Source organism: Taudactylus pleione, unplaced genomic scaffold (genome assembly GCF_031769625.1).
Source record: "Taudactylus pleione unplaced genomic scaffold, aTauple2 ptg000469l, whole genome shotgun sequence".
Classification (NCBI taxonomy): Eukaryota; Metazoa; Chordata; class Amphibia; order Anura; family Myobatrachidae; genus Taudactylus; species Taudactylus pleione.
In genome coordinates, this window is record NW_028284871.1 from 455320 (window position 1) to 468151 (window position 12832).

The following is a 12832-nucleotide window of genomic DNA, read 5'->3' on the forward strand; positions in this document are numbered from 1 at the left end:
ATAGAGATTATGAAAGGACAGAGAGTATGATACTGTAGGATAGAGAGTATGAAAGGACAGAGAGTATGATACTGTAGGATAGAGAGTATGAAAGGACAGAGAGTATGATACTGTAGGATAGAGAGTATGATACTGCAGGATAGAGAGTATGATACTGCAGGATAGATAGTATGAAAGGACAGAGAGTATGATACTGTAGGACAGAAAGAATGATACTGTAGGATAGAGAGTATGATATCACAGATAGTATGAGAGGACAGAGAGTATTATATTGGAGGACAGAGAGAATGATACTGTAGGATAGAGAGTATGATACTGTAGGACAGAGAGAATGATACTGAAGGACACAGAGTATGATACTGTAGGATAGAGAGTATGAAAGGACAGAGAGTATGATACTGTAGGACAGAGTATGATACTGTAGGACAGAGAGAATGATACTGTAGGATAGAGAGTATGATACTGCAGGATAGAGAGTATGAAAGGACAGAGAGAATGATACTGTAGGAAAGAGAGTATGTTACTGTAGGACAGAGAGAATGATACTGTAGGATATAGAGTATGATACTGCAGGATAGAGATTATGAAAGGACAGAGAGTATGATACTGTAGGACAGAGAGTATGATACTGTAGGACAGAGAGTATGAAAGGACAGAGAGAATGATACTGTAGGACAGAAAGAATGATACTGTAGTATAGAGAGAATGATACTGTAGGATAGAGAGTATGATAGGACAGAGAGTATGATACTGTAGGATAGAGAGTATGAAAGGACAGAGAGTATGATACTGTAGGATAGAGAGTATGATACTGCAGGATAGATAGTATGAAAGGACAGAGAGTATGATACTGTAGGACATAGAGTATGATACTGTAGGATAGAGAATATTATATTGGAGGATAGAGAGTATGATACTGTAGGACAGAGAGTATGATACTGTAGGACAGAGTATGATACTGTAGGACAGAGAGAATGATACTGTAGGATAGAGATTATGAAAGGACAGAGGGTATGATACTGTAGGATAGAGAGTATGATAGGACAGAGAGTATGATACTGTAGGATAGAGAGTATGAAAGGACAGAGAGTATGATACTGTAGGATAGAGAGTATGATACTGCAGGATAGATAGTATGAAAGGACAGAGAGTATGATACTGTAGGACAGAAAGAAAGATACTGTAGGATAGAGAGTATGATATCACAGATAGTATGAGAGGACAGAGTATTATATAGGAGGACAGAGAGAATGATACTCTAGGATAGAGAGTATGATACTGTAGGACAGAGAGAATGATACTGAAGGACACAGAGTATGATACTGTAGGATAGAGAGTATGATAGGACAGAGAGAATGATACTGTAGGACAGAGAGTATGAAAGGACAGAGTATGATACTGTAGGATAGAGAGTATGAAAGGACAGAGAGAATGATACTGTAGGATAGAGAGTATGAAAGGACAAAGAGTATGATACTGTAGGACAGAGAGTATGATACTGTAGGACAGAGAGTATGAAAGGACAGAGAGTATGATACTGTAGGATAGAGAGTATGATACTGCAGGATAGATAGTATGAAAGGACAGAGAGTATGATACTGTAGGACAGAAAGAATGATACTGTAGGATAGAGAGTATGATATCACAGATAGTATGAGAGGACAGAGAGTATTATATTGGAGGACAGAGAGAATGATTCTGTAGGACAGAGAGAATGATACTGAAGGACACAGAGTATGATACTGTAGGATAGAGAGTATGATAGGACACAGAGTATTATATTGGAGGACAGAGAGTATGAAAGGACAGAGAGTATGATATTGTAGGATAGAGAGTATGATACTGTAGGATATAGAGTATGATACTGCAGGATAGAGATTATGAAAGGACAGAGAGTATGATATTGTAGGACAGAGAAAATGATACTGTAGGATAGAGAGTATGAAAGGACAGAGAGTATGATACTGTAGGACAGAGAGAATGATACTGTAGGATATAGAGTATGATACTGCAGGATAGAGATTATGAAAGGACAGAGAGTATGTTACTGTAGGACAGAGAGTAGGTTACTGTAGGACAGAGAGTATGTTACTGTAGGACAGAGAGTATGTTACTGTAGGACAGAGAGAATGATACTGTAGGACAGAGAGTATGATATTGCAGGATAGATAGTATGAAAGGACAGAGAGTATGATACTGTAGGACAGAGTATGATACTGTAGGACAGAGAGTATGAAAGGACAGAGAGTATGATACTGTAGGACAGAGAGAATGATACTGTAGGATAGAGAATATGACACTGCAGGATAGAGATTATGAAAGGACAGAGAGTATGATACTGTTGGACAGAGAGTATGATACTGTAGGACAGAGAGTATGATACTGCAGGATAGAGAGTATGAATGGACAGAGAGAATGATACTGTAGGATAAAGAGAATGATACTGTAGGATACAGAATATGATACTGCAGGATAGAGAGTATGATAGGACACAGAGTATTATATTGGAGGACAGAGAGATTGATACTGCAGGATAGAGAGTATGAAAGGACAGAGAGTATGATACTGTAGGATAGAGAGTATGAAAGGACACACAGTATTATATTGGAGGATAGAGAGTATGATACTGTAGGACAGAGATAATGATACTGTAGGACAGAGAGTATGATACTGTAGGATAGAGAGTATGATACTGTAGGACAGAGAGAATGTAACTGTAGGATAGAGAGTATGATACTGTAGGATAGAGAATATTATATTGGAGGATAGAGAGTATGGTACTGTAGGACAGAGATAATGATACTGTAGGATAGAGAGTATGATACTGTAGGACAGAGAGAATGATACTGTAGGACAGAGAGTATGATACTGTAGGACAGAGAGTATGATACTGTAGGACAGAGAGAATGATACTGTAGGATAGAGAGTATGATACTGTAGGACATAGAGTATGATACTGTAGGATAGAGAATATTATATTGGAGGATAGAGAGTATGATACTGTAGGACAGAGATAATGATACTGTAGGATAGAGAGTATGATACTGTAGGATAGAGAGTATGATACTGTAGGATAGAGAATATTATATTGGAGGATAGAGATAATGATACTGTAGGACAGAGATAATGATACTGTAGGACAGAGATAATGATACTGTAGGATAGTGAGTATGATACTGTAGGACAGAGAGAATGATGCTGTAGGACAGAGAATGATACTGTAGGACACAGTATGATACTGTAGGACAGAGCGTATGATAGGACAGATAGTATGAGAGGACAGAGAGTATGATACTGGAGGATAGAGAGTATGATACTGGAGGATAGAGAGTATGATACTGGAGGATAGAGAGTATGATACTGTAGGATAGAGAGTATGAAAGGACAGAGAGAATGATACTGTAGGATAGAGAGTATGAAAGGACAGAGTATGATACTGTAGGACAGAGAGTATGTTACTGTAGGACAGAGAGAATGATACTGTAGGACAGAGATTATGAAAGGACAGAGAGTATGATACTGTAGGACAGAGAGTATGTTACTGTAGGACAGAGAGTATGATACTGCAGGATAGAGATTATGAAAGGACAGAGAGTATGATACTGTAGGACAGAGAGTATGATACTGTAGGATAGAGAGTATGATACTGTAGGATAGAGAGTATGATACTGTAGGACAGAGAGTATGATACTGTAGGATAGAGAGTATGATATCACAGATAGTATGAGAGGACAGAGAGTATTATATTGGAGGACAGAGAGAATGATTCTGTAGGACAGAGAGAATGATACTGAAGGACACAGAGTATGATACTGTAGGATAGAGAGTATGATAGGACACAGAGTATTATATTGGAGGACAGAGAGTATGAAAGGACAGAGAGTATGATATTGTAGGATAGAGAGTATGATACTGTAGGATATAGAGTATGATACTGCAGGATAGAGATTATGAAAGGACAGAGAGTATGATATTGTAGGACAGAGAAAATGATACTGTAGGATAGAGAGTATGAAAGGACAGAGAGTATGATACTGTAGGACAGAGAGAATGATACTGTAGGATATAGAGTATGATACTGCAGGATAGAGATTATGAAAGGACAGAGAGTATGTTACTGTAGGACAGAGAGTAGGTTACTGTAGGACAGAGAGTATGTTACTGTAGGACAGAGAGTATGTTACTGTAGGACAGAGAGAATGATACTGTAGGACAGAGAGTATGATATTGCAGGATAGATAGTATGAAAGGACAGAGAGTATGATACTGTAGGACAGAGTATGATACTGTAGGACAGAGAGTATGAAAGGACAGAGAGTATGATACTGTAGGACAGAGAGAATGATACTGTAGGATAGAGAATATGACACTGCAGGATAGAGATTATGAAAGGACAGAGAGTATGATACTGTTGGACAGAGAGTATGATACTGTAGGACAGAGAGTATGATACTGCAGGATAGAGAGTATGAATGGACAGAGAGAATGATACTGTAGGATAAAGAGAATGATACTGTAGGATACAGAATATGATACTGCAGGATAGAGAGTATGATAGGACACAGAGTATTATATTGGAGGACAGAGAGATTGATACTGCAGGATAGAGAGTATGAAAGGACAGAGAGTATGATACTGTAGGATAGAGAGTATGAAAGGACACACAGTATTATATTGGAGGATAGAGAGTATGATACTGTAGGATAGAGAGTATGATACTGTAGGACAGAGATAATGATACTGTAGGACAGAGAGTATGATACTGTAGGATAGAGAGTATGATACTGTAGGACAGAGAGAATGTAACTGTAGGATAGAGAGTATGATACTGTAGGATAGAGAATATTATATTGGAGGATAGAGAGTATGATACTGTAGGACAGAGATAATGATACTGTAGGATAGAGAGTATGATACTGTAGGATAGAGAGTATGATACTGTAGGATAGAGAATATTATATTGGAGGATAGAGATAATGATATTGTAGGACAGAGATAATGATACTGTAGGACAGAGATAATGATACTGTAGGATAGTGAGTATGATACTGTAGGACAGAGAGAATGATGCTGTAGGACAGAGAATGATACTGTAGGACACAGTATGATACTGTAGGACAGAGCGTATGATAGGACAGATAGTATGAGAGGACAGAGAGTATGATACTGGAGGATAGAGAGTATGATACTGGAGGATAGAGAGTATGATACTGGAGGATAGAGAGTATGATACTGTAGGATAGAGAGTATGAAAGGACAGAGAGAATTATACTGTAGGATAGAGAGTATGAAAGGACAGAGTATGATACTGTAGGACAGAGAGTATGTTACTGTAGGACAGAGAGAATGATACTGTAGGACAGAGATTATGAAAGGACAGAGAGTATGATACTGTAGGACAGAGAGTATGTTACTGTAGGACAGAGAGTATGATACTGCAGGATAGAGATTATGAAAGGACAGAGTATGATACTGTAGGACAGAGAGTATGATACTGTAGGATAGAGAGTATGATACTGTAGGATAGAGAGTATGATACTGTAGGACAGAGAGTATGATACTGTAGGATAGAGAGTATGTTACTGTAGGACAGAGAGTATGATACTGCAGGATAGAGATTATGAAAGGACAGAGAGTATGATACTGTAGGACAGAGAGTATGATACTGTAGGACAGAGAGTATGATACTGTCAGACAGAGAGTATGATACTGTAGGACAGAGAGTATGTTACTGTAGGACAGAGAGTATGTTACTGTAGGACAGAGAGTATGTTACTGTAGGACAGAGAGTATGATACTGTAGGAGAGAGAGTATGATACTGCAGGATAGAGAGTATGAAAGGACAGAGAGAATCATACGGTAGGATACAGAATATGATACTGCAGGATAGAGAGTATGATAGGACAGAGAGTATGATACTGTAGGATACAGAATATGATACTGCAGGATAGAGAGTATGATAGGACACAGAGTATTATATTGGAGGACAGAGAGAATGATACTGTAGGATAGAGGGTATGATACTGCAGGATAGAGAGTATGAAAGGACAGAGAGTATGATACTGTAGGATAGAGAGTATGAAAGGACACAGTATTATATTGGAGGATAGAGAGTATGTTACTGTAGGATAGAGAGTATGATACTGTAGGATAGAGAATATTATATTGGATGATAGAGAGTATGATACTGTAGGACAGAGATAATGATACTGTAGGATAGAGAGTATGATACTGTAGGATAGAGAGTATGATACTGTAGGACACAGAGTATGATACTGTAGGACAGAAAGAATGATACTGTAGGACACAGAGTATGATACTGTAGGATAGAGAGTATGATACTTTAGGACAGAGAGAATGATACTGTAGGATAGAGAATATTATATTGGAGGATAGAGAGTATGATACTGTAGGACAGAGATAATGATACTGTAGGATAGAGAGTATGATACTGTACGATAGAGAATATTATATTGGAGGATAGAGAGTATGATACTGTAGGACAGAGATAATGATACTGTAGGATAGAGAGTATGATACTGTAGGATAGAGAATATTATATTGGAGGATAGAGAGTATGATACTGTAGGACAGAGATAATAATACTGTAGGATAGAGAGTATGATACTGTAGGGCAGAGAGTATGATACTGTAGGATAGAGAGTATGATAGGACAGAGAGTATGATACTGTAGGATAGAGAGTATGATACTGTAGGATAGAGAGTATGATACTATAGGACAGAGAGAATTATACTGTAGGATAGAGAATATTATATTGGAGGATAGAGAGTATGATACTGTAGGACAGAGATAATGATACTGTAGGACAGAGAGTATGATACTGTAGGATAGAGAGTATGATACTGTAGGACAGAGAGAATGATACTGTAGGACAGAGAGAATGATACTGTAGGATAGAGAGTATGATACTGTAGGATAGAGAATATTATATTGGAGGATAGAGAGTATGATACTGTAGGACAGAGAGAATGATACTGTAGGATAGAGAGTATGATACTGCAGGACAGAGAGTATGATACTGTAGGATAGAGAGTATGATACTGTAGGATAGAGAATATTATATTGGAGGATAGAGAGTGATACTGTAGGACAGAGAGTATGATACTGTAGGATAGAGAGTATGATACTGTAGGACAGAGAGTATGATACTGTAGGACAGAAAGAATGATACTGTAGGATAGAGAGTATGATAGGACAGAGAGTATGTTACTGTAGGACAGAGAGTATGTTACTCTAGGATAGAGAGTATGATAGGGCAGAGAGTATGATACTGTAGGACAGAGAGTATGATAGGACAGAGAGTATGATACTGTAGGACAGAGAGTATGATACTGTAGGACAGAGAGTATGATACTGTAGGACAGAGAGTATGTTACTGTAGGACAGAGAGAATGATACTGTAGGATAGAGAGTATGATAATGCAGGATAGAGATTATGAAAGGACAGAGAGTATGATACTGTAGGACAGAGAGTATGATACTGTAGGAGAGAGAGTATGATACTGCAGGATAGAGAGTATGAAAGGACAGAGAGAATCATACTGTAGGATACAGAATATGATACTGCAGGATAGAGAGTATGATAGGACAGAGAGTATGATACTGTAGGATAGAGAGTATGTTACTCTAGGATAGAGAGTATGATAGGGCAGAGAGTATGATACTGTAGGACAGAGAGTATGATAGGACAGAGAGTATGATACTGTAGGACAGAGAGTATGATACTGTAGGACAGAGAGTATGATACTGTAGGACAGAGAGTATGCTACTGTAGGACAGAGAGAATGATACTGTAGGACAGAGAGTATGATACTGCAGGATAGATAGTATGAAAGGACAGAGAGAATGATACTGTAGGACAGAGTATGATACTGTAGGACAGAAAGAATGATACTGTAGTATAGAGAGAATGATACTGTAGGATATAGAGTATGATACTGCAGGATAGAGATTATGAAAGGACAGAGAGTATGATACTGTAGGACAGAGAGTATGATACTCTAGGATAGAGAGTATGATAGGGCAGAGAGTATGATACTGTAGGACAGAGAGTATGATTGGACAGAGAGTATGATACTGTAGGACAGAGAGTATGATACTGTAGGACAGAGAGTATGATACTGTAGGACAGAGAGTATGATACTGTAGGACAGAGAGTATGATACTGTAGGACAGAGAGTATGATACTGTAGGACAGAGAGAATGATACTGTAGGATAGAGAGTATGGCCCTCATTCAGAGCCGGACGCTCTGAGCAGAGCGCTCGCTCTGAATGAGGGCCGTCCTCCATAAAAATGGAGCGTCCTCCTGGACGCTCGTATAGCTGTGGGTCACGACCCACAGCCTATACGAGCGTGCAGGATGATGGTCGCGATGGTCTTGACCATCGCCAGTGCGACCTGTAGCCTGTGGTCGGGGTTTTCGACCACAAGCCCTGGAGTGATTTTGGCTCTATCAGAGCCAAAATCACTCCCACTGACATCACTAGTGATGTCAGTGGGGCCGGCTTCTGACGGTAGGCGTTCCCTTGGGAACGCCTCCGTCTGGCAGGCACGCCCCCGGCACGCCCACCAAAGGGGGCGTGCTGTCAATCAACATCGACAGCACGCCCCCTTTGATCAGACACAACGAGCGAAGGAAAGTCCTTCGCTCGTCGCGTCTGGCGCATGCACACGACGGAGCTCCCTCCGTCGTGCGCATGCGCAGTGCACACCATCGACCCACTTGCGAGCGGACAGCCGCTTGCGAGTGGGTCTGAATGAGGCCCTATGATAGGACAGAGGGTATGAGAGGACAGAGAGTATGATACTGTAGGACAGAGAGTATGATTGGGCAGAGAGTATGATAGGACAGAGAGTATATTACTATAGGGCAGAGAGTACGATCGGACAGAGAGTATGATTGGACAGATAGTATGATACTGTAGGTTAGAGAGTATGATAGGACAGAAAGTATGATAGGATACAGAGTAATATATTAGAGGTCAGAGAGTATGAAAGGACAGAGAGTATGATACTGTAGGACAGAGAGAATGATACTGTAGGATAGAGAGTATGATTGGACACAGAGTATTATATTGGAGGACAGAGAGAATGATACTGTAGGATAGAGAGTATGATACTGTAGGACACAGAGTATTGGAGGACAGAGAGAATGATACTGTAGGATAGAGAGTATGATACTGTAGGACAGAGAGTATGATACTGTAGGACACAGAGTATTATATTGGAGGACAGAGAGAATGATACTGTAGGATAGAGAGTATGATACTGTAGGATAGAGAGTATGAAAGGACAGAGAGTATGATACTGTAGGATAAAGAGTATGATACTGTAGGATAGAGAGAATGATACTGTAGGATAGAGAGAATGATACTGTAGGACAGAGTATGATACTGTAGGACAGAGAGAATGATACTGTAGGATAGAGAGTATGGAAGGACACAGAGTATTATATTGGAGCACAGAGAGTATGAGAGGACACAGAGTATTATATTGGAGGACAGAGAGTATGAGAGGACACAGAGTATTATATTGGAGGAACAGAGAGTATGAGAGGACAGAGTGTATGATACTGTAGGATAGAGAGTATGATACTGTAGGATAGAGAGAACCAGACTGATGGCACATAATGTAGAAATGGAGATAATGATACAACAGATAAATCACCATAAATCTGTTTCTTACCAAGCACAGTGAGTCCAACCACAGCAATGTTAGGTGTTGCCCCATCTGGAGGGTTTATCACCGTGCACTGGTATGTGCCCGTGTCTGACGTACGCGTGTGGTTAATGAAGATACTGGCATCGTGGGTGGGTTGGAAGGCAAATCTTACACGTCCCAAATATTCACTCAAACTTTCCACGATCTGACCCTGCTCATACGAGATTACCTGTCCAAAGAGGAGACAATGACATTTAGGAACACAAATTGTCCTCTCTGTCCTATCAGTTAGCACAAGAGCTTGCAATCAAATGTGGCTAGTAATTCCTATATTAATGAGAACCAATAATAGAGTATAGAGATATCACAAAGTGGAAGTTGCTCAAATCAAGTTGGGTCATATAATAGAGTATAGAGATATTGATGTCAATCTAATGGATTATAAGATATTTCATATTATTATTATCCGTTATTTATATGGCGTCACAAGGGTTCCGCAGCGCCTTACACAGTACATAAACAAATGAGCACACAAGAAAAACAGTTATTATAATAACAGTACAAACCATGCAGGACAGATACAGGATTTATACACATTGCTGCATAACAAGTGTTAGGTGCCATTGTAAATGAAAGTATAAGTAAGGGAAGGAGAAGCACGTGAGGGAAGAGGGCCCTGCTCGTGAGACCTTACATTCTAAAGAGAAGGGGCAGACAGACAGGTGTTACACGGATGGGCTGGATTGTGAGGAAGGAACATGGAGTAGTGGGTTAGGATGAGCGCTGGAAAGCTTTGAGGAAGAAATGGGGTCTTGAGAGGCTGTTTGAGATTAAGAGCCAGGAAGCAAAGTTATCAACAAATTTTGAGCTAAAACCAGGGGGAGAGAAAAAGGCAGCTACTCGAAGAATTAAAGAGGCGAATAACATGAGCGTCTAATGGAAAAAATGAAATGGAGGGTTCATAATGTAAGGGTTGTCAGGAGTGACCAGAGGATAGAAGGACTCCAACACCACCTCCAGGCCATGGAGTGTGAAAGAAAGTGAGGCCCCCAAAGGTGATAGCTGCAGGAGAAGTGGTGTCAGATGGGTAAATCCAAGATTTGGTGATGGCTAGGAGATTCAATGAGTTGGAGATGAAGCTGTCATGAACGTGGACCAGTTTATTATACAGTATACAGAACTGGCTTTCCAGAGGACACAGGAGAGAGGGACAAAGTTAAGAGGCGAGAGAAGAAATAGATTATTAGGGTTACTGTAGTATGGGGGTGAGATTGATTTAGAGCAAGGGGATAGTGTGGGTATGTGGTGGGCTTCCAAATGAGGAAGGGTGGTAGCAGGTGGTGGTCATGATGGAGGTTTAGTGTGGTGTGGGTGGAGAAGAAGAAAGGTGACTTGGAGAGAAGAGAGTGTGCAGGTGTTAGTGGTGGTGCAGCAGGAAGAGAAGTGAATAATAAAGTTATAGGAGATGCGGTGGGGAGACAGAGGAGAAGGTGGAGGGTACTATGGAGGGAGGAAAGAGGTGGGAACTGCTGGTAGAGAGAATAATGTAGCTGCTAAGTGAGGGGGGAGTAGAAGAAAAGAGACATCGTGTAGCTGAGGGAATTGGGGGGAGAGAAACAGCAGTAGTAGTAATAATAAGAGTAAGATACAGAAGTAGTACAGTAGTAATAATAAGAGTAAGATACAGAAGTAGTACAGTAGTAATAATAGGAGTAACATACAGAAGTAGTACAGTAGTAATAATAAGAGTAAGATACAGAAGTAGTACAGTAGTAATAATAAGAGTAAGATACAGAAGTAGTACAGTAGTAATAATAAGAGTAAGATACAGAAGTAGTACAGTAGTAATAATAAGAGTAACATACAGAAGTAGTACAGTAGTAATAATAAGAGTAAGATACAGAAGTAGTACAGTAGTAATAATAGGAGTAAGATACAGAAGTAGTACAGTAGTAATAATAAGAGTAAGATACAGAAGTAGTACAGTAGTAGTAATAAGAGTAAGATACAGAAGTAGTACAGTAGTAGTAATAAGAGTAAGATACAGAAGTAGTACAGTAGTAATAATAAGAGTAAGATACAGAAGTAGTACAGTAGTAATAATAGGAGTAAGATACAGAAGTAGTACAGTAGTAATAAGAGTAAGATACAGAAGTAGTACAGTAGTAATAATAAGAGTAAGATACAGAAGTAGTACAGTAGTAATAATAAGAGTAAGATACAGAAGTAGTACAGTAGTAATAATAAGAGTAAGATACAGAAGTAGTAATAATAGGAGTAAGATACAGAAGTAGTACAGTAGTAATAAGAGTAAGATACAGAAGTAGTACAGTAGTAATAATAAGAGTAAGATACAGAAGTAGTACAGTAGTAATAATAAGAGTAAGATACAGAAGTAGTACAGTAGTAATAATAAGAGTAAGATACAGAAGTAGTACAGTAGTAATAATAAGAGTAAGATACAGAAGTAGTACAGTAGTAATAATAAGAGTAAGATACAGAAGTAGTACAGTAGTAATAAGAGTAAGATACAGAAGTAGTACAGTAGTAGTAATAAGAGTAAGATACAGAAGTAGTACAGTAGTAGTAATAAGAGTAAGATACAGAAGTAGTACAGTAGTAGTAATAAGAGTAAGATACAGAAGTAGTACAGTAGTAATGATAAGAGTGAGATACAGAAGTAGTACAGTAGTAATAATAAGAGTAAGATACAGAAGTAGTACAGTAGTAATGATGAGAGTGAGATACAGAAGTAGTACAGTAGTAGTAATAAGAGTAAGATACAGAAGTAGTACAGTAGTAATAAGAGTAAGATACAGAAGTAGTACAGTAGTAATAATAAGAGTAAGATACAGAAGTAGTACAGTAGTAGTAATAAGAGTAAGATACAGAAGTAGTACAGTAGTAGTAATAAGAGTAAGATACAGAAGTAGTACAGTAGTGATAAGAGTAAGATACAGAAGTAGTACAGTAGTAATGATAAGAGTAAGATACAGAAGTAGTACAGTAGTAATAATAAGAGTAAGATACAGAAGTAGTACAGTAGTAATAATAAGAGTGAGATACAGAAGTAGTACAGTAGTAATAATAAGAGTAAGATACAGAAGTAGTACAGTAGTAATAATAAGAGTAAGATACAGAAGTAGT

General features: G+C 38.9%; 1 protein-coding gene across 1 annotated transcript in view; it reads right to left on the bottom strand.

The window, feature by feature from the left end:
- LOC148504052 (V-set and immunoglobulin domain-containing protein 2-like) overlaps window positions 1-12832 on the bottom strand; it is a 196695-nt gene that overhangs the window by 89655 nt on the left and 94208 nt on the right. The window contains exon 4 of the mRNA XM_088448858.1: window positions 9710-9914. Within this exon, the coding sequence (XP_088304984.1) occupies window positions 9710-9914 (205 nt within the window). The remainder of the gene's footprint in view (window positions 1-9709; window positions 9915-12832) is intronic.